The 23,713-nt window shown below is 44.6% G+C and overlaps 2 protein-coding genes across 6 annotated transcripts in view; one reads left to right on the top strand and one right to left on the bottom strand.

The window, feature by feature from the left end:
• Positions 1–2,499: 2,499 nt before the first annotated feature.
• Positions 2,500–7,146, top strand: LOC121578103 (parapinopsin-like). Its single transcript, XM_041892216.1, has 5 exons — positions 2,500–2,853; positions 4,827–4,995; positions 5,127–5,286; positions 5,599–5,841; positions 7,027–7,146. Exons 1-5 carry the CDS (start codon positions 2,514–2,516, stop codon positions 7,144–7,146), a joined length of 1,032 nt encoding a protein of 343 aa, XP_041748150.1. The 5' UTR covers positions 2,500–2,513.
• A 3,837-nt stretch (positions 7,147–10,983) lies between these two features.
• LOC121578114 (voltage-dependent L-type calcium channel subunit alpha-1D-like) overlaps positions 10,984–23,713 on the bottom strand; it is a 110,096-nt gene continuing 97,366 nt past the window's right edge. For all 5 annotated transcript variants that reach the window (XM_045223766.1, XM_045223765.1, XM_045223767.1 and 2 more), the window contains 8 exons: positions 22,935–23,359; positions 22,080–22,106; positions 19,147–19,275; positions 17,646–17,812; positions 17,240–17,346; positions 16,829–16,983; positions 14,836–15,001; positions 10,984–12,530 (listed from right to left, as the gene is read on the bottom strand). In XM_045223766.1, coding sequence (XP_045079701.1) covers positions 12,225–12,530; positions 14,836–15,001; positions 16,829–16,983; positions 17,240–17,346; positions 17,646–17,812; positions 19,147–19,275; positions 22,080–22,106; positions 22,935–23,359 — 1,482 coding nt within the window. In that variant the 3' untranslated portion in view covers positions 10,984–12,224. The remainder of the gene's footprint in view (positions 12,531–14,835; positions 15,002–16,828; positions 16,984–17,239; positions 17,347–17,645; positions 17,813–19,146; positions 19,276–22,079; positions 22,107–22,934; positions 23,360–23,713) is intronic.

The raw sequence follows: 23,713 nt of genomic DNA, 5'->3' as shown, positions 1-23,713 counted from the left end.
CCGCTCCCACCTACACCATCGGAGATAGGGTCTGGTTGGCCACACGGGATCTTCCTTTACGGACTGAGTCTAGGAAGTTGTTACCGAAGTTCATTGGTCCGTTTGTGGTGGAGAAGGTGATCAACCCGGTGGCAGTTCGACTCAAACTCCCGAGGACGCTCAGAGTCCATCCCACCTTTCATGTCTCCTGCCTCAAGCCTGTTTTCCTCAGTCCTCTGTTGCCTCCTCCGCCTCCTCCTCCTCCTCCTCCTCGGATGATCGGAGGTGGTCCTGCCTACACGGTGCGACGCATCATGGATTCCAGACGGCGGGGCCGGGGTTTCCAGTATCTCGTGGACTGGGAGGGGTATGGTCCTGAAGAGAGGAGTTGGATTCCGCGGCGACAGATCCTAGATGCTGACCTCATCCGTGACTTCTACCGCCTCCATCCTGGCGCTCCGGGGAGTCCGCCCGGTGGCGTTCGTCGGAGGGGGGGTACTGTAACGATCCCGGCAGTCTGAGTCAGGTCCTGTCTGTGGACTAGTTTTTTCTGCTCGGGATCTCCAGTTTCCCGAGGGTTCTGGAACGCTCCGGGGAGCTCTCTTGATTTCCGCACCTGCATCCCATCAGCAATCTGCACACCTGGTCCTGATCATCACCCTTCTTAGGCTCTGGCCTAACATCCATTCCCTGCCGGATCGTTAGCCATGAACAGTAGGTTTACCAGAGTATCAGTCTTAGAGCCTCTAGCGGTAGTTTTGTTGTTTTTGCACCTTGTTGGTTTGTTGTTTACTTACCTCCGTTTTGTTCCATCTGCAGTCACTCGTCCGGAGCCTTCATCCAACCTCTGCCTGGTGGTCGGCGGCTGCCGAGCCATGACGGGATCAACCACTGCACCCCCAACAACTAATCAACGCCGCCCGCTCTGTTCCCTGGATTATTCAGCATCACTCTTGTATTTGTAAATAAACACTCACCTTCGTTTCAACTTACCTTGTCCTGGTCTGCTTCTGGGTTCTGGCTTGTAACTCGTGACAGGTAGTGTATACGGTAGTCAGGAGAAAGGAGCGGGATTCCCATAGAATTACATATATACTGTAACTATTTAAATTGTAATTTAATAGGATCTCTGTGGGGATTCCTCTGACTTAGAGATGCATTTGATAATAACTTGTTTAGAACAAGAGTAGGCCAGAGACTAAATATAGCAGCTGCTAACACAGTGTACCAGCCAGGACAACACAGTGTTTCTGTTTATCATGGTTTATTTCATCCATTATGTGGTGGTATTACTGTAGTTAAGAAATAACCTGGATAAGCAAATCTGAGCCACAACAACACATAATAGATGGGAGGAGGCTGAAATGGGAAAGAACGGTCTCTTCATCTGTATTCAAATGAGCGTCCAAGATTATCATAAGACAACAGAATCAAAACCGTAAAAAAAGTATTATCTTGTGAAAATGATTACAGTAAGTAAATACACTGAATAGTCATTTGTAAGTCGCTCTGGATAAGAGCGTCTGCTAAATGACTTAAATGTTAAGTGTTAATTGTATTTAATGATACTTGACTCATTGACCCCTCACTCTCTCTCTCTCACACACACACACACACACACACACACACACACACACACACACACACACACACACACGCACGCACGCACACACACACAGCTTTGTTATAGGTCCATGGTAAGTTAAGATAAGGAAGGCTGGACAGGTCAGATCAATCAGGAGAGGATAGTGACCTGCAGTTCCCCTCTCTCACACACCTATTAGTCTGAGGCTGACACTTTCAACTTTCACTGACCCTGTGTGTGTCCATGTGTGTGTGTGTGCGTGTGTCAGAGAGGGTTTGTCTGTGTCCATGTGTACGTGTGTGAGAGAGAGTTTGTTTGTGTCCATGTGTTTGTGAAAGAGAGTTTGTGTGTGTCCATGTGTGTGTGTGTGTGTGAGAGAGAGTTTGTGTGTGTCCGTGTGTGTGTGTGTGAGAGAGAGTTTGTGTGTGTCCGTGTATGACAGCATGGCAGGGACAGCAGAAAAGCTTAGGTGATCAGACATTTCCCAGAAAGCCCCTCTCTGGAGTGACACTCGTTTTCGTCAGGGATGTCAGGGAAGGAAATGGGATCCGGGGAAGATAAAAATTCCTATCACCTTGACTGGAGTAATTTAACACACACATTCCTGTGAGGGCACTTGCAATTTGTGAGAGACAACTTGTCCTGGCACCTCTACAATCAGGAGTAAAGTGGGATCAAGGATCCCCACCTGAGGGAATTACTCTTTGTTAAATCGGGATCTGTGGGACTTTACATCACACGATTTAGAACACCTAATCTCAGATAGAGATGTCACTCTCTGTGTCTCAGTCTGTACACCCTTTCGCTCCCCTCAGAGTGGTGTGGGCTCTGAGAGACTCTTAAGAGAGTGTGAGAGACCTTGTGTTGGAGTGTGTGGTGTGGAGGCTCTTACTACCTCTAAGAGAGTGTGACAGCCTGTGTGGTGTGTGCTTGTGGTCATTCTATACACATGATGCAGCTCCCAGCCTCTCTCTCCAACACTTCGTCCTACCTGGGACCGCCCCCCGAGGGCGAGGAGCTCCTGCCCCGAGCTGGCTTCATCACCCTCTCCATCGTCATGGCGATGTTTACCGTACCAGCCATTGTGTTGAACTCCACGGTGATAGTGGTGTCGCTGATGAACAAGCAGCTGAGGCAACCTCTGAACTACGCCCTGGTCAACATGGCCGTAGCTGACCTGGGGACAGCGCTGACCGGTGGGGTTCTGTCTGTGGTCAACAACGCTCTGGGGTACTTCTCCCTGGGACGGACCGGCTGTGTCATGGAGGGATTCTCTGTGGCTCTGTTTGGTGAGTGGCTCTCAGAACTGTCTCTGGGACATACTTTGTAAGTTGTTTTACATACACATAGACATTAATGACAATCACTCCTTCTCTACAAATATGGCCTTACTGTAAAGTGTACATTTGAAAATACATGTACTGTATTAAAAGTCTATAAATGCTTCAAAGAGTACGATTGTATTGTTCACTTTTTACATAATATTTTATAATATGAAACCATTGATTTAGTTTCAATTGAATTAGTTTCTTATGGCCATCTAGTTGAATCATTATTTTGAATCAATCAAAATTCTTAATTAATTAATTAAAAATAGTTATCATGATGATTCTGTCATGCTAATCAGTCAATGCAATCTTACGAGTACATCTTCAGGCAACGCTATCTGTAATTACTGTACCTTTAATTACAACAACAATATAATTTGCAAACTAAACTCAGCAAAAAAAGAAACGTCCTCTCACTGTCAACTGCATTTATTTTCAGCAAACTTAACATGTGTAAATATTTGTATGAACATAACAAGATTCAACAACTACATTTTACATTTTAGTCATTTAGCAGACGCTCTTATCCAGAGCGACTTACAGTTAGTGAGTGCATACATTTTTCATACTGGCCCCCCGTGGGAATCGAACCCACAACCCTGGCGTTGCAAGCGCCATGCGCCATGCTCTACCAACTGAGCTACAGGAGGCCCAACTGAGACATAAACTGAACAAGTTCCACAAACATGTGACTAACAGAAATTGAATAATGTGTCCTTGAACAAAGGGGGCGGCAAAATCAAAAGTAACAGTCAGAATCTGGTGTGGCCACCAGCTGCATTAAGTACTGCAGTGCATCTCCTCCTCATGGACTGCACCAGATTTGCCAGTTCTTGCTGTGAGATGTTACCCCACTCTTCCACCAAGGCACCTGCAAGTTCCCGGACATTTCAGGGGGGAATGGCCCTAGCCCTCACCCTCCGATCCAACAGGTCCCAGACGTGCTCAATTGGATTGAGATCCGGGCTCTTCGCTGGCCATGGCAGGACACTGACATTCCTGTCTTGCAGGAAATCACACACAGAATGAGCAGTATGGCTGGTGACATTGTCATGCTGGAGGGTCATGTCAGGATGAGCCTGCAGGAAGGGTACCACATGAGGGAGGAGGATGTCTTCCCTGTAACACACAGCGTTGAGATTGCCTAAAAATGACAACAAGCTCAGTCCGATGATGCTGTGACACACCGCCCCAGACCATGACGGACCCTCCACCTCCAAATCGATCCCGCTCCAGAGTACAGGCCTCGGTGTAACGCTCATTCCTTTGACGATAAACGCGAATCCGACCATCACCCCTGGTGAGACAAAACCGTGACTCGTCAGTGAAGAGCACTTTATGCCGGTCCTGTCTGGTCCAGTGACGGTGGGTTTGTGCCCATAGGCGACGTTGTTGCCGGTGATGTCTGGTGAGGACCTGCCTTACAACAGGCCTACAAGCCCTCAGTCCAGCCTCTCTCAGCCTATTGCAGCATCTCACAGTACGGACATTGCAATTTATTGCCCTGGCCACATCTGCAGTCCTCATGCCTCCTTGCAGCATGCCTAAGGCATGTTCACGCAGATGAGCAGGGACCCTGGGTATCTTACTTTTGGTGTTTTTCAGAGTCAGTAGAAAGGCCTCTTTATTGTCCTAAGTTTTCATAACTGTGACCTTAATTGCCTACTGTCTGTAAGCTGTTAGTGTCTTAACGACCGTTCCACAGGTGCATGTTCATTAATTGTTTATGGTTCATTGAACAAGCATGGGAAACAGAGTTTAAACCCTTTACAATGAAGATCTGTGAAGTTATTTGGATTTTTAAGAATTACCTTTGAAAGACAGGGTCCTGAAAAAGGGACGTTTCTTTTTTTGCTGAGTTTAGCTTTACGATGAGGCTCTGTGGAGCACTGTATGACTGCTGTACTGTACTGTCTGGCTGGTGTGTACTGCAGGTATCACATCACTGTGCACGGTAGCTCTGATTGCCATAGAGAGAATGTTTGTGGTGAGCAAGCCGCTAGGACCAATCTCCTTCCAGACCAAGCATGCGGTTGGGGGTGTGGCCTTGTCATGGGTGTGGTCTCTCATCTGGAACATCCCGCCCCTATTCGGCTGGGGAAGGTACTGTAATGACATCACATGAATCCGCCACACTGGCATGTACTGATGACGTATCATGTAATGAGACCAGACAGATTATAATAGTAAACCATGGCTAAACTTCACTTCCCTTACGAACCCACGCATGACAGGTACGAACTGGAGGGCGTCGGGACGTCGTGCGCCCCAGACTGGCACAACCGTGACCCCAATAATGTGTCCTATATCCTGTGCTACTTCCTGCTGTGTTTCGCCGTGCCCTTCCTCATCATCGTAGCCTCTTACTCAAAACTCATATACACCTTAAGACAGGTAGGTCCACTCAATGTGTAGTTTACATGCCCGGCCCTAAAGGTGTGTCTGCTCAGACAGCGTCTGTGCCAGTCCTGTAGTGTGTATCATAATTAGGGCCAATCAGGAGTTTTTCCTGATCTCGAGACCTGACCCGGAAAAATTCAGCCTGGAGTTTGGAGTTGTTCCTGGTCAGGTTATATGGTCAGGAAAAAATCCTAGCCCAAGACATATGCTCTGTATGACCACATATTGTCTGTGTCATGTATTCGGCAAGTCTTACATACTGTACTATCCATATTCCACTACTTGGCTGTGTTGTTGTTGTTGCAGGTCTCTACAATGGGCTGTATAGAAGGGGGTGCAGCAGCCAAGGCGGAGGCTAAGGTGGCCCGCATGGTGGTTCTGATGGTGGTTACTTTCCTGATCAGCTGGCTGCCCTACGCTACCCTGGCCCTCGTGGTGGTCTCCCACCCTGATGCCCACATCAGCCCTCTGCTGGGCACCATGCCAGTCTACCTGGCCAAGAGCAGCACCCTGTACAACCCTCTCATCTACCTCTACATGAACAAACAGGTATACTTATCAATCTACCTCTACATGAACAAACAGGTACATTTATAAATCTACCTCTACACAAACAAACAGGTACACTTATAAATCTACCTCTACATGAACAAACAGGTATACTTATCAATCTACCTCTACATGAACAAACAGGTATACTTATCAATCTACCTCTACATGAACATCAGGTATACTTATAAATCTACCTCTACATGAACAAACAGGTACACTTATAAATCTACCTCTACATGAACAAACAGGTATACTTATCAATCTACCTCTACATGAACAAACAGGTATACTTATAAATCTACCTCTACATTAACAAACAGGTACACTTATAAATCTACCTCTATATGAACAAACAGGTATACTTATCAATCTACCTCTACATGAACAAACAGGTATACTTATCAATCTACCTCTACATTAAAAAACAGGTACACATATAAATCTACCTCTACATGAACAAACAGGTACCCATACATACAGTACATCTTCTATTCATCTACACTTGTGTATAGAGGGGTTGGTTGTTTAGCAACAAAACCAACCCACATTTTTGCCATATTAGCATAGACCTGACATCAGTCAAAACACCTCAAAACAAGACATGGTATCAAGAACAAGATCAAACGAGCTGAAACGAGCCACTTACGATTCCCCACATGGCAGTTTCTTGTTATTGTTGCTAGCTATCTGGCCATTCAGAACCATAACAACACATGTCCTTATGCCCCTTTGAAGTGAGCGCATCGTTTTCGTGACGTCAGCGAACCAGTCAGTAGAACACTTCGTTTGTATAGAAAACAAGATCAGATATAGGAAGCAAAAAATGTTAAGGATGATAATAAGCCTATACATGTGATAGCAGATAAAGTTAGACACTAATCTGTAGAATGACCACTGCAACGCGTTTACCACAAACCAGACACTCGTTAGCAGTCCAAGACTCCATCTAGTGGAGAAAAATTAGAACGTCATTTCAGTCACCATTAGCTCAGGTCATGCTGATGTCCGGTGGTAGAACATTGTCTCACTGCGACTTAATCTCATACAATTTTGCGATTGATCAGCCGCTGTTTACCATGCACAGTTGTTCTAAACATTGTTATAAACATTGAAGCCATTTGATATACAACAAAATGCATGTCACAGTAACAGTGTGTGATGATGGTGTTGTGTCTTGTCCAGTTCCGTAGATATGCAGTGCCCTTCCTGCTGTGTGGGAGGGACCCATGGCCTTCTGAGGAGGAGGGGTCAGAGATGCAGACCACTGTGGCAACCATCAACAACAAAGTCTCCCCCAGTTGAACACATACAGGCATTTAGATAAATCCACTGATGGCACCAGCAGCACCAATAAAGTGTCACTCATATTATGTTCTATGCCTTTTTAAATACATGAATGAAATATACCTCTTAGTTTGTAAGAATATGACTTATTCATACCTTAATAAGGAGATTTGTATAACTTTCTTACCTTGTCATAACCCAAAAAACTTTACAGAGTATGATTTTAATACTACATTCAGAATGGGATGAGAGCCAGCTTTAAAACTGGCTGATCGCAGAGTATGTTACCTACAGTAGGTTACAGAAGGTATATTAACTGTGGAATGTGTTGTTACTTTATGGTAAATGTAAAAGACTATGAAAATGCTGTTCAATACATAATGCATGACTTCTCTATAAACAAAGCACCAATAATGAACATACAGTGCAGAATTTCAGTGTAAGTTTATTCAGTAATAATCATTAGAAAATAAAATATAATTATTGATTAAAATGAATTCAAGGCCAACCTACCCCCCTCCCCCCCCCAAAAAAAAGAAGAAAAAATATGTCTTGATACAAAACCTAGAGGGTCATAATAAAGCATTTGCTACTAAGAGAAATCATGTTTACTGAATAAAAACATTACAGAGCAAATATCAGGACTTTCAAGTAGAGAACATTACCATGGGTCTTTCCATATGTTTGTACATATTTTACATTATCTTCTATTTTAATACATATGTAATAACAGTAATAGTAGTAATAGTAATCATAATAATAATTATAATAATAGAATGAAAACTAATCAAAATGTTTAAATCAACAAGGGTTTCTCTGTAAACTGGTATATTACCACTGGATTTATCTTTTTTTTACCTGCAAACAGAGGAACAGTGCACCTTGAAAATGTATATATTTTTCTTCATTTTTTTCATATTCTTTCTGTCCCAGCATTGAAAGGTGAGGTGTAAATGACAAATATAGATTTCACTAAACCATACACACAGTCACAAAAAAGTACAAAATTGTCTCACCTTAATACACAAAAATGTGTATAGAAAAAGGAGAAACAATAGCACTATACAGTTACTTGTGCAAAGACAAACAGCTATGTGCTAATATTTAAATACCATTGGTATAGAATGAAATAATAATTTAACAAATAATTTTCTCTTTTCTTTTTTCAGGAATCCCTGACATGAGGTAAAAGTATGTTTGTTTTATCTTTAGTTTAACACAACCTTTTTAAAAGTGTTTACAAAATAATGCATATTTTCAGTAATTGCTACGAATAGTACAATGTGCCTGGAATGCGCATTGGTCCTTTCACAAGATAATTATCAACAAAAAGACCAGAACACATTTTTTTTTTTACTTAAACAATTCAAAGAGCCCTTTCAATGTGCACACAAAGTGGAAAACCTACATTTTCACGACAGTATTCGGTTGACTGAGAACGCAATGCGAACTCATGAACTACAAATCAAACACTCATGAACTACAGATCTCATCACCTACCCATCATGTGCTTATTCAAACTATCCAGGGCAGCGCCTGAAAAAGAAGTGAACTTCGTATTTTATTTTTTGTCTGTTAGTGTAAAGTAATTTTGTGGTGCATCAATTTTCAACTTGCGTCGATAGCAACAAAAGTGGAGTTTTCTCGTAATAGGAGCCGTAGTACAAATGCTCCCTTCTCATTAGACGGAGAAGCTGGCTGTGGGAAACAGACTGGTTGGTTGAGAGGGAGGCTGATATGTTTTCCCCAGACGATGCTGGACCACTACGAGGTATAGTGTATGAAGAGAGAAGCCAGAGCGGCTGAGAGAGTGAGGGGGTTAGTATTGCTTAGCCTCTCTCCAGCTAAAACACTTCAGGCCCAATATGACACGACAACACAACAGAAGAGGACAACAATGGTGGAGACTGTGGACCCACCTAGACCATGATGATACCTAGCCTGGTCCCAGATCTGTTTGTGCTTTTGCCTACTCCATTGTCATTGTCATGTTTTGCATGACAATTCCGTAAGGAGTTGGCAAGAGAGCAGAACCCGACTGGCACCCAGGCTAGATGCAGCCTCACCACGTGAGCTCATCTGTCCTGTCAACATCCCTGATGAATACGTGCCTCACCAATCAGCCACCATGCATCCCCTGTCTGTCCTGGCTCACACAGGCTCAGTTTGTCACAAGCCTCGCACACAACAACAACAACAACATAAAGGCCAAGTGATTAGGAAGATTCAGTTTGAAAGGACCAGTGGAATTAACTTACATTAATCGTGATCAACAAGTCATATATTGAGGAAAAAATCCAAAAAAAGCATTGAGAACGACAGGGAGATTTCTGTTCATCTCACTTCTATCATATTGTTTTCTTTCAGCAGCAAGAAGGCAGTTCAGTTGGGACAGATGAAACTAATAAAGTTGTAGAATTCATTTCAAAATGGGCGAATGAAGCAGCATTGTCAATGCACTAGGCATTTTACCTTCATGTGCTGTGCACCTGCCCTGCACAACATATGCAAACACAAAAGGTTAGTATCACATCTTTATAAAGGTAGAATAGCCTCCTTGAGCCTTAGCTAATGTCAAGTCCTACAAATATGATCTTAATAAGGGGGGACTTAACTTTGTGGTACTGGTGTTGGTGTGGTTGGAGTAACACATACAGTGAGGGAATAAAGTATTTGATCCCCTGCTGATTTTGTACGTTTGCCCACTGACAAAGAAATGATCAGTCTATAATTTTAATGGTAGGTTTATTTGAACAGTGAGAGACAGAATAACAACAAAAAAATCCAGAATAACGCATGTCAAAAATGTTATAAATTGATTTGCATTTTAATGAGGGAAATAAGTATTTGACCCCCTCTCAATCAGAACGATTTCTGGCTCCCAGGTGTCTTTTATACAGGTAACGAGCTGAGATTCGGAGCACACTTTTAAAGGGAGTGCTCCTAATCTCAGCTTGTTACCTGTATAAAATACATCTGTCCACAGAAGCAATCAATCAATCAGATTCCAAACTCTCCACCATGACCAAGACCAAAGAGCTCTCCAAGGATGTCAGGGACAAGATTGTAGACCTACACAAGGCTGGAATGGGCTACAAGACCATCGCCAATCAGCTTGGTGAGAAGGTGACAACAGTTGGTGCGATTATTCGCAAATGGAAGAAACACAAAAGACCTGTCAATCTGCCTCGGTCTGGGGCTCCATGCAAGATCTCACCTAGTGGAGTGGCAATGATCATGAGAACGGTGAGGAATCAGCCCAGAACTACACGGGAGGATCTTGCCAATGATCTCAAGGCAGCTGGGACCATAGTCACCAAGAAAACATTTGGTAACACACTACGCCGTGAAGGACTGAAATCCTGCAGCGCCCGCAAGGTCCCCCTGCTCAAGAAAGCACATATACAGGCCCGTCTGAAGTCTGCCAATGAACATCTGAATGATTCAGAGGAGAACTGGGTGAAAGTGTTATGGTCAGATGAGACCAAAATCGAGCTCTTTGGCATCAACTCAACTCGCCGTGTTTGGAGGAGGAATGCTGCCTATGACCCCAAGAACAAACCTTAATGACTTGGAGAAGATCTGCAAATAGGAGTGGGACAAAATCCCTCCTGAGATGTGTGCAAACCTGGTGGCCAACTACAAGAAACGTCTGACCTCTGTGATTGCCAACAAGGGTTTTGCCACCAAGTACTAAGTCATGTTTTGCAGAGGGGTCAAATACTTATTTCCCTCATTAAAATGCAAATCAATTTATAACATTTTTGACATGCTTTTTTCTGGATTTTTTTGTTGTTATTCTGTCTCTCACTGTTCAAATAAACCTACCATTAAACGTATAGACTGATCATGTCTTTGTCAGTGGGCAAACGTACAAAATCAGCAGGGGATCAAATACTTTATTCCCTCACTGTATACAGTGTTCTTATGCTCATAAAACAAGTAAAAAAACAAAGACATTTGCATATCTTGTGCAGCTGTGTTGTTACACGAAAAACAAAACAATTAAAAAAAGCTGTTCACAGACAAGTCAAGGATGCATATGAGCAACAACAAAGAAAAGGCAAATAAATGTCAGAATATTGTCCCTAATAAAATATAACACCAGCGATCTTCTTTCCTGGTAGCATAATAGGATTCATTAGGGTGTGTATTGCTGATCTTCTTTTGAAATGGTACACAATTACAAAATATAGAACATCTCTTTACAAAGTTTTTCTTTTTGTTTATATAATACAATTCATTTACAGTATATCTACTATGAAATATTCATCATCAGGCTGTTGTCAAATTAAAAACAACCTGCCTGCTAGTGCATGTATTCCATGCTGTAGTAGTCGTCTCAGAAGTGTATATCTCCAGTTTGATGATGCTATAAATGTGACTGATATCTCCTGCATACGTAAACTGGTTATTCTCTAAGAATCTGTTAGTTGTGACCCATCTACAACGATCTTTTAATTATTTATGTCAATGATTCCTGGATCAAAGTTATACTAAAACATCTAAGGGGGGTTAGGTGGGGGGAGATATGCCTTTCTATGCTTGCATTGAAAACTTGCATGATATGCCAAAATCTTAATAAAGTGACAGAGGGAATGACATCTTACATCTGATTGTCATCACCCTTAACGACCTGCCCCCTGGTACCTCACGCCTCTGCCAAATGGTCCATCTCCTCCACTGACACGCCATGTCGTCTTCTGCGATTGGCTCGTTGATGAACCTGTGAGTGTCACCTCCAGACGGTGACCTATGACAGATGGTCATGGCCCCCTATGTGCCAGTAGTGTTGGTCTGGGAGGCAAGACTAACATGGTTCCCTGGCACCAGGATTGGCTCCTGGCCCTGTGACTGACAGAAGTGATGTGAATTCCCTGGCTGGCAGAGGGCGAGTGAGAGAATAAGTGGGCGGGGCCAGTGTGTCTCTCTCTCCTCATAGGTGCCTTTCTCTTCCATGTAAAAGGCACTTCTTTTGGTCGTAAGCCAATAGATGCATTTGTCATTTAGTTTTCCACAGATGGTACTGTAGTCTATATGAAGTAGAGTACATACAGCTAGTAGTTAGTTTCTGGTAGTTTATTCTCCAGCCGATGCTATAAAGTGGTGATGCAGATCATCTCGTCTGCCAGGTCCTCCTCGTACGGCAATCTAAGCTCCACCTCCGGCTCCTCGTCACTGTAACTGGCCGTGGCGTCCTGGAGGTCGTAGTCCTGCTCGCTCATGACGGGGTACACGTTGACCCCATTAACCGCCGGCGCCAAGCCGCCGTTCAGCAAGTGGCTGGCCGCGCTCTCCATCTCGTCAATGGTCATCTCGCACGCGTCCGCTATCTCGTGCTTGGTGGCCGCCACGAACTTTGGATCCTTGGCATATCTCCCGAGCCCCTCTGATATCAAAACCTGCCCGATGACAGGAGAAAAAAAAAAAACATTGTGTTTACGTGGGCCATTTAAATTACTGTTAGTCACCAAAGTTTGTATATCTGAGTTTGAGTATTTAAACCATCCACACCTGTGGCAACTCCTGTAATGCACTCCCTGGCTAGCTGTAATATACTGTACTGACTAACATGGCAGCCTACTAATGACTTCCATATATCCTCTCCGAGCACCTTTCCCCCTACAATAAGGTTGGAGTCCATTCCTTTTATGTTCAATCAACTATCATTTCATTGTAAATTCACTTCCTGAATTAACTGAACAGTACTCTGAAATGACTCCAGCCCTGTTCTGGTCCGAAGTCCACTGGTTCAAGCTTCCAGGGGCCGGTTGCCCCAGTTGGACGTAAAAAAGTTGGTCTTAAATGCTAGGTCGGGCGAAGCTCTGGCCAACTGAGATCACAATTGACACCTGTTGCACCAATGAAAAAATAAGATAGGCGTAGCTAAGTCCGGCGTAAGCAAATGTGCGTTCATGAGTTTCGATGCTTCATAATGATGGTTGCTAGGCAGCACCCGTTACTAGGCTGTTACCATCCTCATGGCAGTTCTAAACTTTGCGAAGCATGTCCCATCACTTCACAAACCCCACCACTATGCATGCATGTTTTCTTAACCACAACTGGATGGATCAATCAACAATTACTGTGGGAATAAATATCATTGAATGCTGAAAATATTGGAATGAAGTAGGCTAATGCCATTGAAGGGATTTATCATGTTGTTGCTTACTGAAACTCCCAAAGTCATCCAACTGTTTTAAATACTTTAAAGCAATAGCCGTGTATGGTCAACTATAATTTCAGCACTGTTATGATCGGGAAAGCGTTATCGCACTGCTTGGAGACAAGAGTGGGGACTCGTCTAGATAAATCACTCAATGTCAGATTTTTGTTTCACGGAAAATCTCTGTTTGGATATTTGGTTACAATTAGGCTGGGAAATGTTAGTCAAATTGAGGTGAGTGTTTATGATGATAATCTTTAATCTAGTTTACTCATCTAACAGTGTTATCAGAACATTTTGCTAGCATGTTATGTAGCCTACGCTAGCTTAGTATAACAGGTGGATTATTTTGCTCTTCACTCGCGTAGTAGCCTAGGCTATATCCCGACTAAAAGCCCTTGATTTGTCTGATAATCAATCAATGTGATTTTGTTTCACTGAATCTTTTTATATTTGGACATTTGATCTATGGCAAGGCAAATAAGTGGAGGTGGCAGCTCTGATCAGACACATTTAGCATGCTATAATGTAGCGTAAATCAAGTACATTATTTTGCTATTGACTCGCGCATAGGCAACTCGAAAAGCCTGCGGAGGTTGTGAAATATGAACACAAGACTCACATCCTTTTGAAAATATAGATTACTATTATTTTCTGTGCATATTATGAAAGAAGAGTCCCAATTTAACATCCTACGCCTGGGCCCAGTTGCATAAAACACCTTAAGTTCATTTCCCCCTTATCTTTTCCCTTAAAGTTTCCTTAACTTAGTCAGTTGTACAAAACTTAAGGTGAATTTCCCCCTCAAATTAAGTTAAAAAGGTCCCTTAACTGCTTCATTCAGTATGGATATCAATGTAAACAGCATTTGTGAAGGTGAATGTTGCTTTCATCTGCTCTGGTTACAAAAGGAAAACATCAACCAGATAGCTACTTAGCTAAACAATGGAAGGTGCACAATCCATGGCTACAAAACTAGCCGGCTAGTTAGCTATAGCTATTCTGTAAGCTAGCTTGACCTACTAGAAAGTTGAGAAAAAAGTAACTACAAGAAACGTGGTTTATTATCTTCTGAAGCAATTTGGTTATCCTGTCTTGATTGTAGAAGTTCTATTTTGCTATCTCACAAAATGAAAGTGATCTCTTTGAAGAGAGATTTAGTCAGTGAATCAGGCCGTCTCAATGGTAACCAGATACTCTTTTGCCATACATGCCTTCAAACTACAGTAAAACACCTTAAGTATGCACTTACCTAAGGAAATATTTGAGGGTCTCTATGCAACGCCCTTAAACAATTCCCTTAGGTAAGGGAAAATGATTCCTTAAGTTAAACCGTTAAGGGAAACACTTAAGATGTTTTATGCAACCAGGCCCTGCCCCCTACAAGGTGTAGAAGGGCTTATGCCCAGGTGGTGCAACAGGTATAATTTTTAGGTCCGGTGTAGAGCACATTTTACGTCGGACGTAGTTAGGACCCACTTACGACCGACTGGTGTAACTGGCCCCTGGACACCAACCCACCCTCCCCTCCCCTGCCTCACCGCCTCCACCAGGCTGGTGGCACTGCCTCTCTTCTGGTGGTAATGCTGTCGGTACTCTGGGGGCAGCTGGAGGTGGACGGGGGAGTAGGTCCTCTGGGAGTATTCTGGGTCGTCTGTGTACCACGAACTCTTCCTCACAGACACCTGGCTGCTGGCGGCGCTCTCCCTGAAGAGAAGAGGAGATTCAGACTCTCTTAGATGGCAATGGAAGAAAGGTGGATGATAAGAATGATTGAATGAACACTGCAACTCAATGCTTAATATCAGAGTTCTACACAACTTTCTTAGGGACAAAATAATCAAAGTGAACGTGGCTCCTGCAACCATTCCAAGACATATCCTTCGTGGATTCTGTCGCGAAGGAATGGGATGCGTGGGATAACGAGTAGAAGTAATTCCGGTGTTTGGGTTTTTCACTGGTTATTTGGTCAAATCGAGAGCTTGGGACTAAGATTCTATCTGCATTTTTGTCAAAAATGTATTTATTGACATAGCCTTGTTCTGTTCAATGTTTTCTACTTATATGGCTACCCAGACTATTTGCATTGACCCCCCCACACATTGACTCAGTACCGGAACCCCCTGTATATAGCCTTGTTATTGTTATTTTATTGTGTTACTTTTTTCTTCCTTCAGTATATTTTCTTCCTCACTATTTTTTACTTAAATTCTGCATTGTTGGTTAAGGGCTTGTCAGTAAGCATTTCACGGTAAGGTCTACAACACCTGTTGTATTCGGCGCATGTGACAAATAAAATGTGATTTGATTTGACATGTAGTACTCTAAATACCCCAGTGCACGCTGTTAAGCTCAAAAGAATGCAATATAAAAATTGCTGACACCATTCAAACCAATGAGGGTTCAGAACTTTAAAGCCAGTTATCTCAGAATCATCTTTTTGCAGATAGAACCTTATAGTCCTAAACTCTCGAATTTCGGAAAAGGGAAGACACATTCTGTCTCAACCTGATCTGTTTCACCTGTCTTTGTGATTGTCTCCACCCCCCTCCAGGTGTCGCCCATCTTCCCCATTATCCCCAGTGGATTTATACCTGTGTTCTCTGTTTGTCTGTTGCCAGTTCGTTTTGTTTCGTCAAGCCTACCAGCGGTTTTCCTCTTGCTCAAGTTCCTGTTTTCTAGTTTTCCCGGTTTTGACCATTCTGCCTGCCCTGACCCTGAGGCTGCCTGCCTATCTGTACCTTGTCACACCACCCTGGATTATTGACCTCTGCCTGCCCTGACCCTGAGACTGCTTGCCGTTCTTTACCTTTTGGACTCTGATCTGGATTACTGACCTCTGCCTGCCTTTGACCTGTTGTTTGCCTGCCCCCTTTTTTTGTAATAAACTTTTGTTACTTCAACACTATCAACACATTTTGTCGTTTGGTTGAACTATCCCTTTAACACATATGAACCCAGAACTTTAATTGAGCAGCTGACCAATTACGTGAGACTTTAGTTAATTGTTTTTACATTTTAGTCATTTAGCAGACTCTCTTATCCAGAGCGACTTACAGTTAAGTGAGTGGATACATTTTCATACTGGCCCCCCCGTGGGAATCAAACCCACAACCCTGGCGTTGCAAACGCCATGCTCTTCCAACTGAGCTACATCCCTGCCGGCCATTCCCTCCCCTACCCTGGACGACGCTGGCTAATTGTGCGCCGCCCCATGGGTCTCCCGGTCGCGGCCGGCTACAACAGAGTCTGGATTTTAACCAGGATCTCTAGTGGCACAGCTAGCACTGCGATGCAGTGCCTTACACCACTGCGCCACTTGGGAGACTCTAGTTCTGGGATAACCAAAATTATTCCAAGACTGAAGCATGACCCATCAACCCTTGCTCTTTCCCCATGAGCCAAAATAACAGATATATTAAAAATAAAAGTCACACATTACAGTCACACAATAAGGGTCTCACATTACTAAAACCAATCTGTAGCCTTCATCAGAGTTGAACAGACAGAACAATGAAGAAGTCTTTTATATACCTGCGTCCGGGGAGATCGACCCTGATGAGGGGCGTGTAGAAGGGCGACTGCTCCTTACTGGCTGGAGTGGCGGGGGGAGTGGCCCAGGAGCGGGTGGAGCGGGTGGGGGAGAGACGGTGGGCTCTGCTGGAGTCCAGCCCTGCTACAGCCATCACCTGTAGAGGGAGGGACGGACGGCAGGAACAAACACACTGGTCTAGAACCCCTGGTAGAGCACTGCATTGGTGACTCAATTCATGCAACATAGTGCACTAGTAGTATGATGTGTGTGAGTGTATGTGTGTACTACATGGAGGTGCATTCGGTGCAGACACAGAGCTGTCTACTGTTGTGTGTGTGTTACCTGGTGGTACATTCCATGCAGTTGTACAGCAGTGCACTGTGAGAAATGTGTGTGTGTGTGTGTGTTACCTGGTGCTGCATTAGGTGCAGTGGTAGCGCAGTGCGTTGGTGTGGCAGCTCGTCCTGACTGCCTTGCCTTCTCAGACACTCAAAATTGAAGGAGGGCCTCCTGTGACCTGGGTGTGTGGCGGACAGGCGGACAGGACAGGAGGGTGAAACTAGTGAAACTAAACTACTCATGCAGGAAACAATGACTACATGCAACTAAAGGGCATCAACACACATTCACAAACAAACAAAATGTCATGAAGGTGTTTTTAAAATGAGAGAGTACCAAGTCAGTGGCAAGGCAGTTTAATGAATGAGTCAAAAACTGTGTGTGTGTGAATAGTTATTAACTTATATCTGACCTCAGTAACAGTATATATGACGGCAAGCTTCAGAAGCATTGCTGGGTAGAGAGGAGGGGCGTTACCTTGGGGCGTGGCAGGAAGCATCCGTCTCTTAGGCGACCTCCTTCCGTCTTGGTAGAGGGGCTGCTCATCGTCGTCATAGTAACTGTCGGGGTGGTGGTAGCCTCTAGGAGTCTCGTACTCCGTGTCACTGTTCTGGTACCTGTCCAGGTATTCCTTATAGGACATTCTGGAAGGCAAGGATAGGGTGTTGGGAGGTGAACTAGCTACTTAAATTATATATTTTTTCTTTACAACAGCAGGCCACATAGGCTTCGGGTCCGCATCTGCCTTGCGGGCCGCTAGTTTGAGACCCCTGCTCTAGCAGAAGGGAACTAATTGAGAAGTACACATGACCAGAAGTATGTGGACACCTGCTCATCGAACATCTCATTCCAAAATCATAGGCATTAATATGGAGTTGGTCCCCCCTAACAGCCTCCACGCTTCTGGGAAGGCTTTCCACTAGATGTTAGAACATTGCTGCGGGGACTTGCTTCCATTCAGCCACAAGAGCATTAGTGAGGTCGGGCACTGATGTTGGGCGATTAGGCCTGGCTCGCAGTCGACGTTCCAATTCATCCCAAAGGTGTTCGATGGGGTTGAGGTCAGGGCTCTGTGCAGGCCTGGCTCGCAGTCGACGTTCCAATTCATCCCAAAGGTGTTCGATGGGGTTGAGGTCAGGGCTCTGTGCAGGCCAGTCAGGTTCTTCCACACCGATCTCGACAAACCATTTCTGTATGGACCTCGCTTTGAGCACAGGGGCATTGTCATGCTGAAACAGGAAAGGGCCTTCCCCAAACTGTTGAAAAACAGCCTCAGACCATTATTCATCCTCCACCAAACTTTACAGTTGGCACTATGCATTCGGGCAGGTAGCGTTCTCCTGGCATCCGCCAAACCCAGATTCATCCTTCGGACTACCAGATGGTGAAGCGTGATTCATCACTCCAGAGAACGCGTTTCCACTGCTCCAGAGTCCAATGGAAATCCATTTCATGAAGCTTCCGACGAACAGTTCTTGTGCTGACGTTGCTTCCAGAGGCGGTTTGGAACTCGGTAGTGAGTGTTGCAACCGAGGACAGACGATTTTTACGCGCTACGCGCTTCAGCACTCAGCAGTCCCATTCTGTGAGCTTGTGTGGCCTACCACTTCGCTGCTGAGCCATTGTTGTGGCCTAGACGTTTCCACTTCACAATAACAGCACATACAGTTGACTAGGGCAGCCCTAGGAGGGCAGAAATATGACGAACTGACTTGTTGGAAAGGTAGCATCCTATGACAGTGCCACGTTGAAAGTCACTGAGCTCTTCAGTACAGGTCATTCTACTGCCAATGTTTCTATGGAGATTGCATGGCTGTGTGCTCGATTTTATACTCCTGTCAGCAACGGGTGTGGCTGAAATAGCCGAATCCACTAATTTGAAGGGATGTCCACATACTTTTGTAAATATAGTGTATAAACAATATATAAGATAAGACATTTATTTCTGTGAGGCTGTATGGCTGGAGTGTTACTTTACCTGTCTCCTGACAACATGCTGTCGTCCTCGTAGAACTCCTCCCCGCTATAGTACTCTCCTGAGTACCTGTCATCGTCAAACTCCTCCTCCCGCCGGATGGTGGGGTGGCGGGCATCTCCCATGTGGGACCTGGGAGGGGGTGAGGAGTCAGGGTTCAGAGGTCAGAGGAGGGGTGGTGCCCAGTGGAGGCTGGTGTCACTTTCAAATCGGAGGATGGGCTCATTGTAATGGCTCGAATGGAATTAATAGAATGGTACCGGTTCCAGACATTACTATGAGCGGTCCTCCCTTCACTAGCCTCCACTGGTGGTGCTGGACTGCGGTGGGGTCGTGGGGGAACAAGAACATGCACTGCCATGCAGACGCAAACCTCCAGCCTCCAGGGGGCAACGATGCAACAGAACCAACGCCCTTCTCATCACCACCACAGCCTCATCAAGACAACAGGGACATAGACAGTAGAAGCAGTAGACCAGTGGACGTAGCATACAGTACCGAAGAGCATCACTCAGTGTTCACTAACACTTCTGTTGTCAAAGGAAAACTATGGTTTCCTGTATGTTCATTTGGGAAGTCTTCAATCAGATGTATCAAAACGTACATTCCCTTATTGTCACCCATCTCAGCCATAGTTAACTTAAAGAGATAGTTGACACAAATTACAAAATTACATAATGGTTTCCTTACCCTGCAAGCAGTCTATGGACAAGGGAGAACAGCAATCCATGCTTTGGTTTGTCCATAGACTGCTTACAGGATAATGAAACCAATTAAATTTTGTAATTTGGGTGAACTGATCCTTTAATGAAAGACATTTCTGAGGGCTTTTATAGAGATACTGGTCGTTGTTGGCCTCTTAGGAAGTATCAGAGCTCAGGGTGAGTAAGGTACATTTCCATACATATCCATGTGGTTTGAGCATCCGAGTTCCTCCAAGGCAAGCACTTCAGTTCACTTCTCTACTAGCAGTGCTCTCTTCCTAGCAGACACATGCACACAGCAAGACTGGTCTAGGGCTAGGCAGTGTGCTGGCCAATCAGGCCTCTCCCTTTTCTGTCAAACATCAGAGCACTGGGTCAAAGGATACTACTCCACAGACAGGTGGTGGTGCAGAGACAGGGAGAGGGATGACTGGCCAGAACACTCAGCACTAACTGAGCAGGGATTAGGGTTGCAAAAGTCCAGTACCTTTCCCAAAGCTCAGAGGTTTCCCAGAAATCCCGGTTGGAATATTACCAGAACCAGTTACAGGCATTTTGCAACCCTAGCATTGATGCAGTCAGTCACTCACTGGCCCCAAAAAACAGAATTCAAATGAAAAGTTCCCCTTTGTCGTGGTGGACACATACTGCTCTACATTCGTGGTCAAAAGTTTTGAGAATGACACAAATATTAATTTTCACAAAGTCTGCTTTCTCAGTTTTTATGATGGCAATTTGCATATACTCCAGAATGTTATAAAGAGTGATCAGATGAATTGCATTGAATTGCAAATGAATTGCAAAGTCCCTCTTTAACATGACAATGAACTTAATCCCCAAATCCCTGCCACAAAAGGACCAGCTGACTTCATGTCAGTGATTCTCTCGTTAACACAGGTGAGAGTGTTGACGAGGACAAGGCTGGAGATCACTCTGTCATGCTGATTGAGTTAGAATAACAGACTGGAAGATTTAAAAGGAGGGCAGTGCTTGAAATCATTGTTCTGTTAACCATGGTTACCTGCAAGGAAACACATGCCGTCATCATTGCTTTCCATAAAAAGGGCTTCACAGGCAAGGATATTGCTGCTAGTAAGATTGCACCTAAATCAACCATTTATCGGATCATCAAGAACTTCAAGGAGAGAGGTTCAATTGTTGTGAAGAAGGCTTCAGGGCGCCCAAGAAAGTTCAGCAAGCGCGAGGACCGTCTCCTAAAGTTGATTCAGCTGCGGGATCGGGGCACCAGCAGTGCAGAGCTTGCTCAGGAATGGCAGCAGGCAGGTGTGAGTGCTTCTCCACGCACAGTGAGGCGAAGACTTTTGGAGGATGGCCTGGTGTCAAGAAGGGCAGCAAGGAAGCCACTTCTCTCCAGGAAAAACATCAGGGACAGACTGATATTCTGCAAAAGGTACAGGGATTGGACTGCTGAGGACTGGGGTAAAGGCATTTTCTCTGATGAATCCCCTTTCCGATTGTTTGGGGCATCCGGAAAAAAGCTTGTCCGGAGAAGACAAGGTGAGCGCTACCATCTATCCTGTGTCATGCCAACAGTAAAGCATCCTGAGACCATTCATGTGTGGGGTTGCTTCTCAGCCAAGGGAGTGGGCTCACTCACAATTTTGCCTAAGAACACAGCCATGAATAAAGAATGGTACCAACACATCCTCCGAGAGCAACTTCTCCCAACCATCCAAGAACAGTTTGGTGACGAACAATGCCTTTTCGGGTATGATGGAGCACCTTGCCATAAGGCAAAAGTGATAACTAAGTGGCTCGGGGAACAAAACATTGACATTTTGGGTCCATGGCCAGGAAACTCCCCAGACCTTAATCCCATTGAGAATTTGTGGTCAATCCTCAAGAGGCGGGTGGACAAACAAAAACCCACAAATTCTGACAAACTCCAAGCATTGATTATGCAAGAATGGGCTGCCATCAGTCAGGATGTGGCCCAGAAGTTAATTGACAGAATGCCAGGGCGGATTGCAGAGGTCTTGAAAAAGAAGGGTCAACACTGCAAATATTGACTCTTTGCATAAACTTAATGTAATTGTCAATAAAAGCCTTTGACACTTATGGAATGCTTGTAATTATACTTCAGTATACCATAGTAACATCGGACAAAAATATCTAAAAACACTGAAGCAGCAAACTTTGTGAAGACCAATACTTGTGTCATTCTCAAAACTTTTGACCACGACTGTAGACATACCTAGGAAAGTAACATACCTAACATAGGTCTCATAGTAGCGCCTTCTGTCCAAGAAAGCAGAGAGATGGTTGAGAGAAAGCATTTTGGTTAGGTAGGAGAAAGGGAGGAGAGAACAGAGAGAAAAGGGTAGGAAGTGACATATATATCATACAGTATATGAACCATATACATGCATTCCTATATATGTATAATTGAAGAAGGAAGACAGGGGTGACAGATGTGTGTACCAATGTTTGGGGGGGGGGAGGGGGGCATACTTTTCTGAATTGATAAGAATTTAAATGGAGTTTGAACCCAACCCTGGGGTGCTCCAGAGAGATGTATTGATTGCTTGTGGGATGGGTAGCCTGAAGAAATATAAAATGTGTGCTGTTAGTCAGTTATATGGAATGAAGAAGCTGTGATTGGTCAGTTTAAGGGAGGATCTGAGAGGGTACGTGCTATAGGTCAGTGACAAGAGGAACGTCTGATAAGGAGAGGCTAGGTCTTTGGCAAATCTGTAATGAAAGGTACACAGAATGGCCTTATGGCTAATGGTAGCTGCATGCTAATTCTGCATGCTAACTTATATCCCAGGTTTGTTCTATTGTACAAAAACCCTTAGTGGTGACATCATCATACACACTGAGACAGCTGTATGACTACGAGGGACTCAGAGAGTCGCTCCGGTGAATTGACAAGGAGGGACGGAAGAGTTTAAAGGTTAGTTTCTAAACTATTGTGGCATTTCAAGTTTACATGAAGCTTCAAGCCACAGACGTTTCCCCATTCTCTCTTACTATAACTAATCAATACCATTCAACAACACATGACTCGTCACCCATTTCATTTGGCAGCCAGAGAGAGATGGCTGATGGACAGTGTGTGGTCACCTTTGTCCCTGCGGCGTGCCGCGAGGAGGCGGCTTGTCGTAGTCGGGGTAGTAGGGGCCGCCGCGGTGTCCAGGGTAACCGTTGGCGGGGGGCGGAGCGTGCTCATAGTAGCGGTGGTGGTGCCCTCCTCCGTTGGGCAGACTGGACATGTTGGCGTTGTTCAAGTTGATATTGGTGGACTTGGGCGACTTGCCGTAGGAGGAGTTGTGGTGGTGGTGGTGGCGATGGTGGTGGTGGTGGTGGTTGGGGTGGGACATGGCATTGGCCCGGCAGAGACGCCCCACCGGTTGCTCCATGTGGGCATAGTGCGGAGGCGGCTGCACCTGCAGGGGCCGCTGGGTGGCGTTAGTCTGGTGACCTGACGAGCGCCGGTGGTGGTCCCCGTTCACGTGGTTGACATGGTTACCGAACAGGCCGCCGTTGCGCTGTGGAAGAACACTCAAGGTCAAACGGTCAGGGACTACTTTCTGTTCAACACGGAGGATGAATATGCAACGCTACTGATGTTCAAACTGGGTTGACTTGTTGTGATTGTTGATTTGTTTTCCTTTCAGAAATCATTGTATGGGCGGAAAATAAGTTCAAAAGCTGGTTCAATGGTTAATGGTATATGTGAGCGAAATGAAGGCACTATAATTGCTTATTTTTCATATGAACTGATAAAAGAAAAACAGAAGAACACCAAATGGCTTACTTCCTCTGAGATGGACATAGTACATAGTCCTTTCCCTACACCTACAGGTCTGATTCATGCAACTATGTCCAGTCCACCTTGGTGA

Source organism: Coregonus clupeaformis, chromosome 12 (genome assembly GCF_020615455.1).
Source record: "Coregonus clupeaformis isolate EN_2021a chromosome 12, ASM2061545v1, whole genome shotgun sequence".
NCBI lineage: Eukaryota > Metazoa > Chordata > Actinopteri > Salmoniformes > Salmonidae > Coregonus > Coregonus clupeaformis.
This window is presented reverse-complemented; position numbering and strand designations above follow the sequence as displayed.

What these genes read in the sequence shown, in the direction of transcription:
- LOC121578103 (XM_041892216.1), top strand. Translation starts at nt 2,514, where the DNA reads ATGATGCAGCTCCCAGCCTCTCTCTCCAACACTTCGTCCTACCTGGGA. An exon ending in ATTCTCTGTGGCTCTGTTTG is followed by an intron (nt 2,854 to 4,826) that starts GTGAGTGGCTCT and finishes TGTGTACTGCAG; the next exon opens with GTATCACATCACTGTGCACG. An exon ending in CCCCTATTCGGCTGGGGAAG is followed by an intron (nt 4,996 to 5,126) that starts GTACTGTAATGA and finishes CACGCATGACAG; the next exon opens with GTACGAACTGGAGGGCGTCG.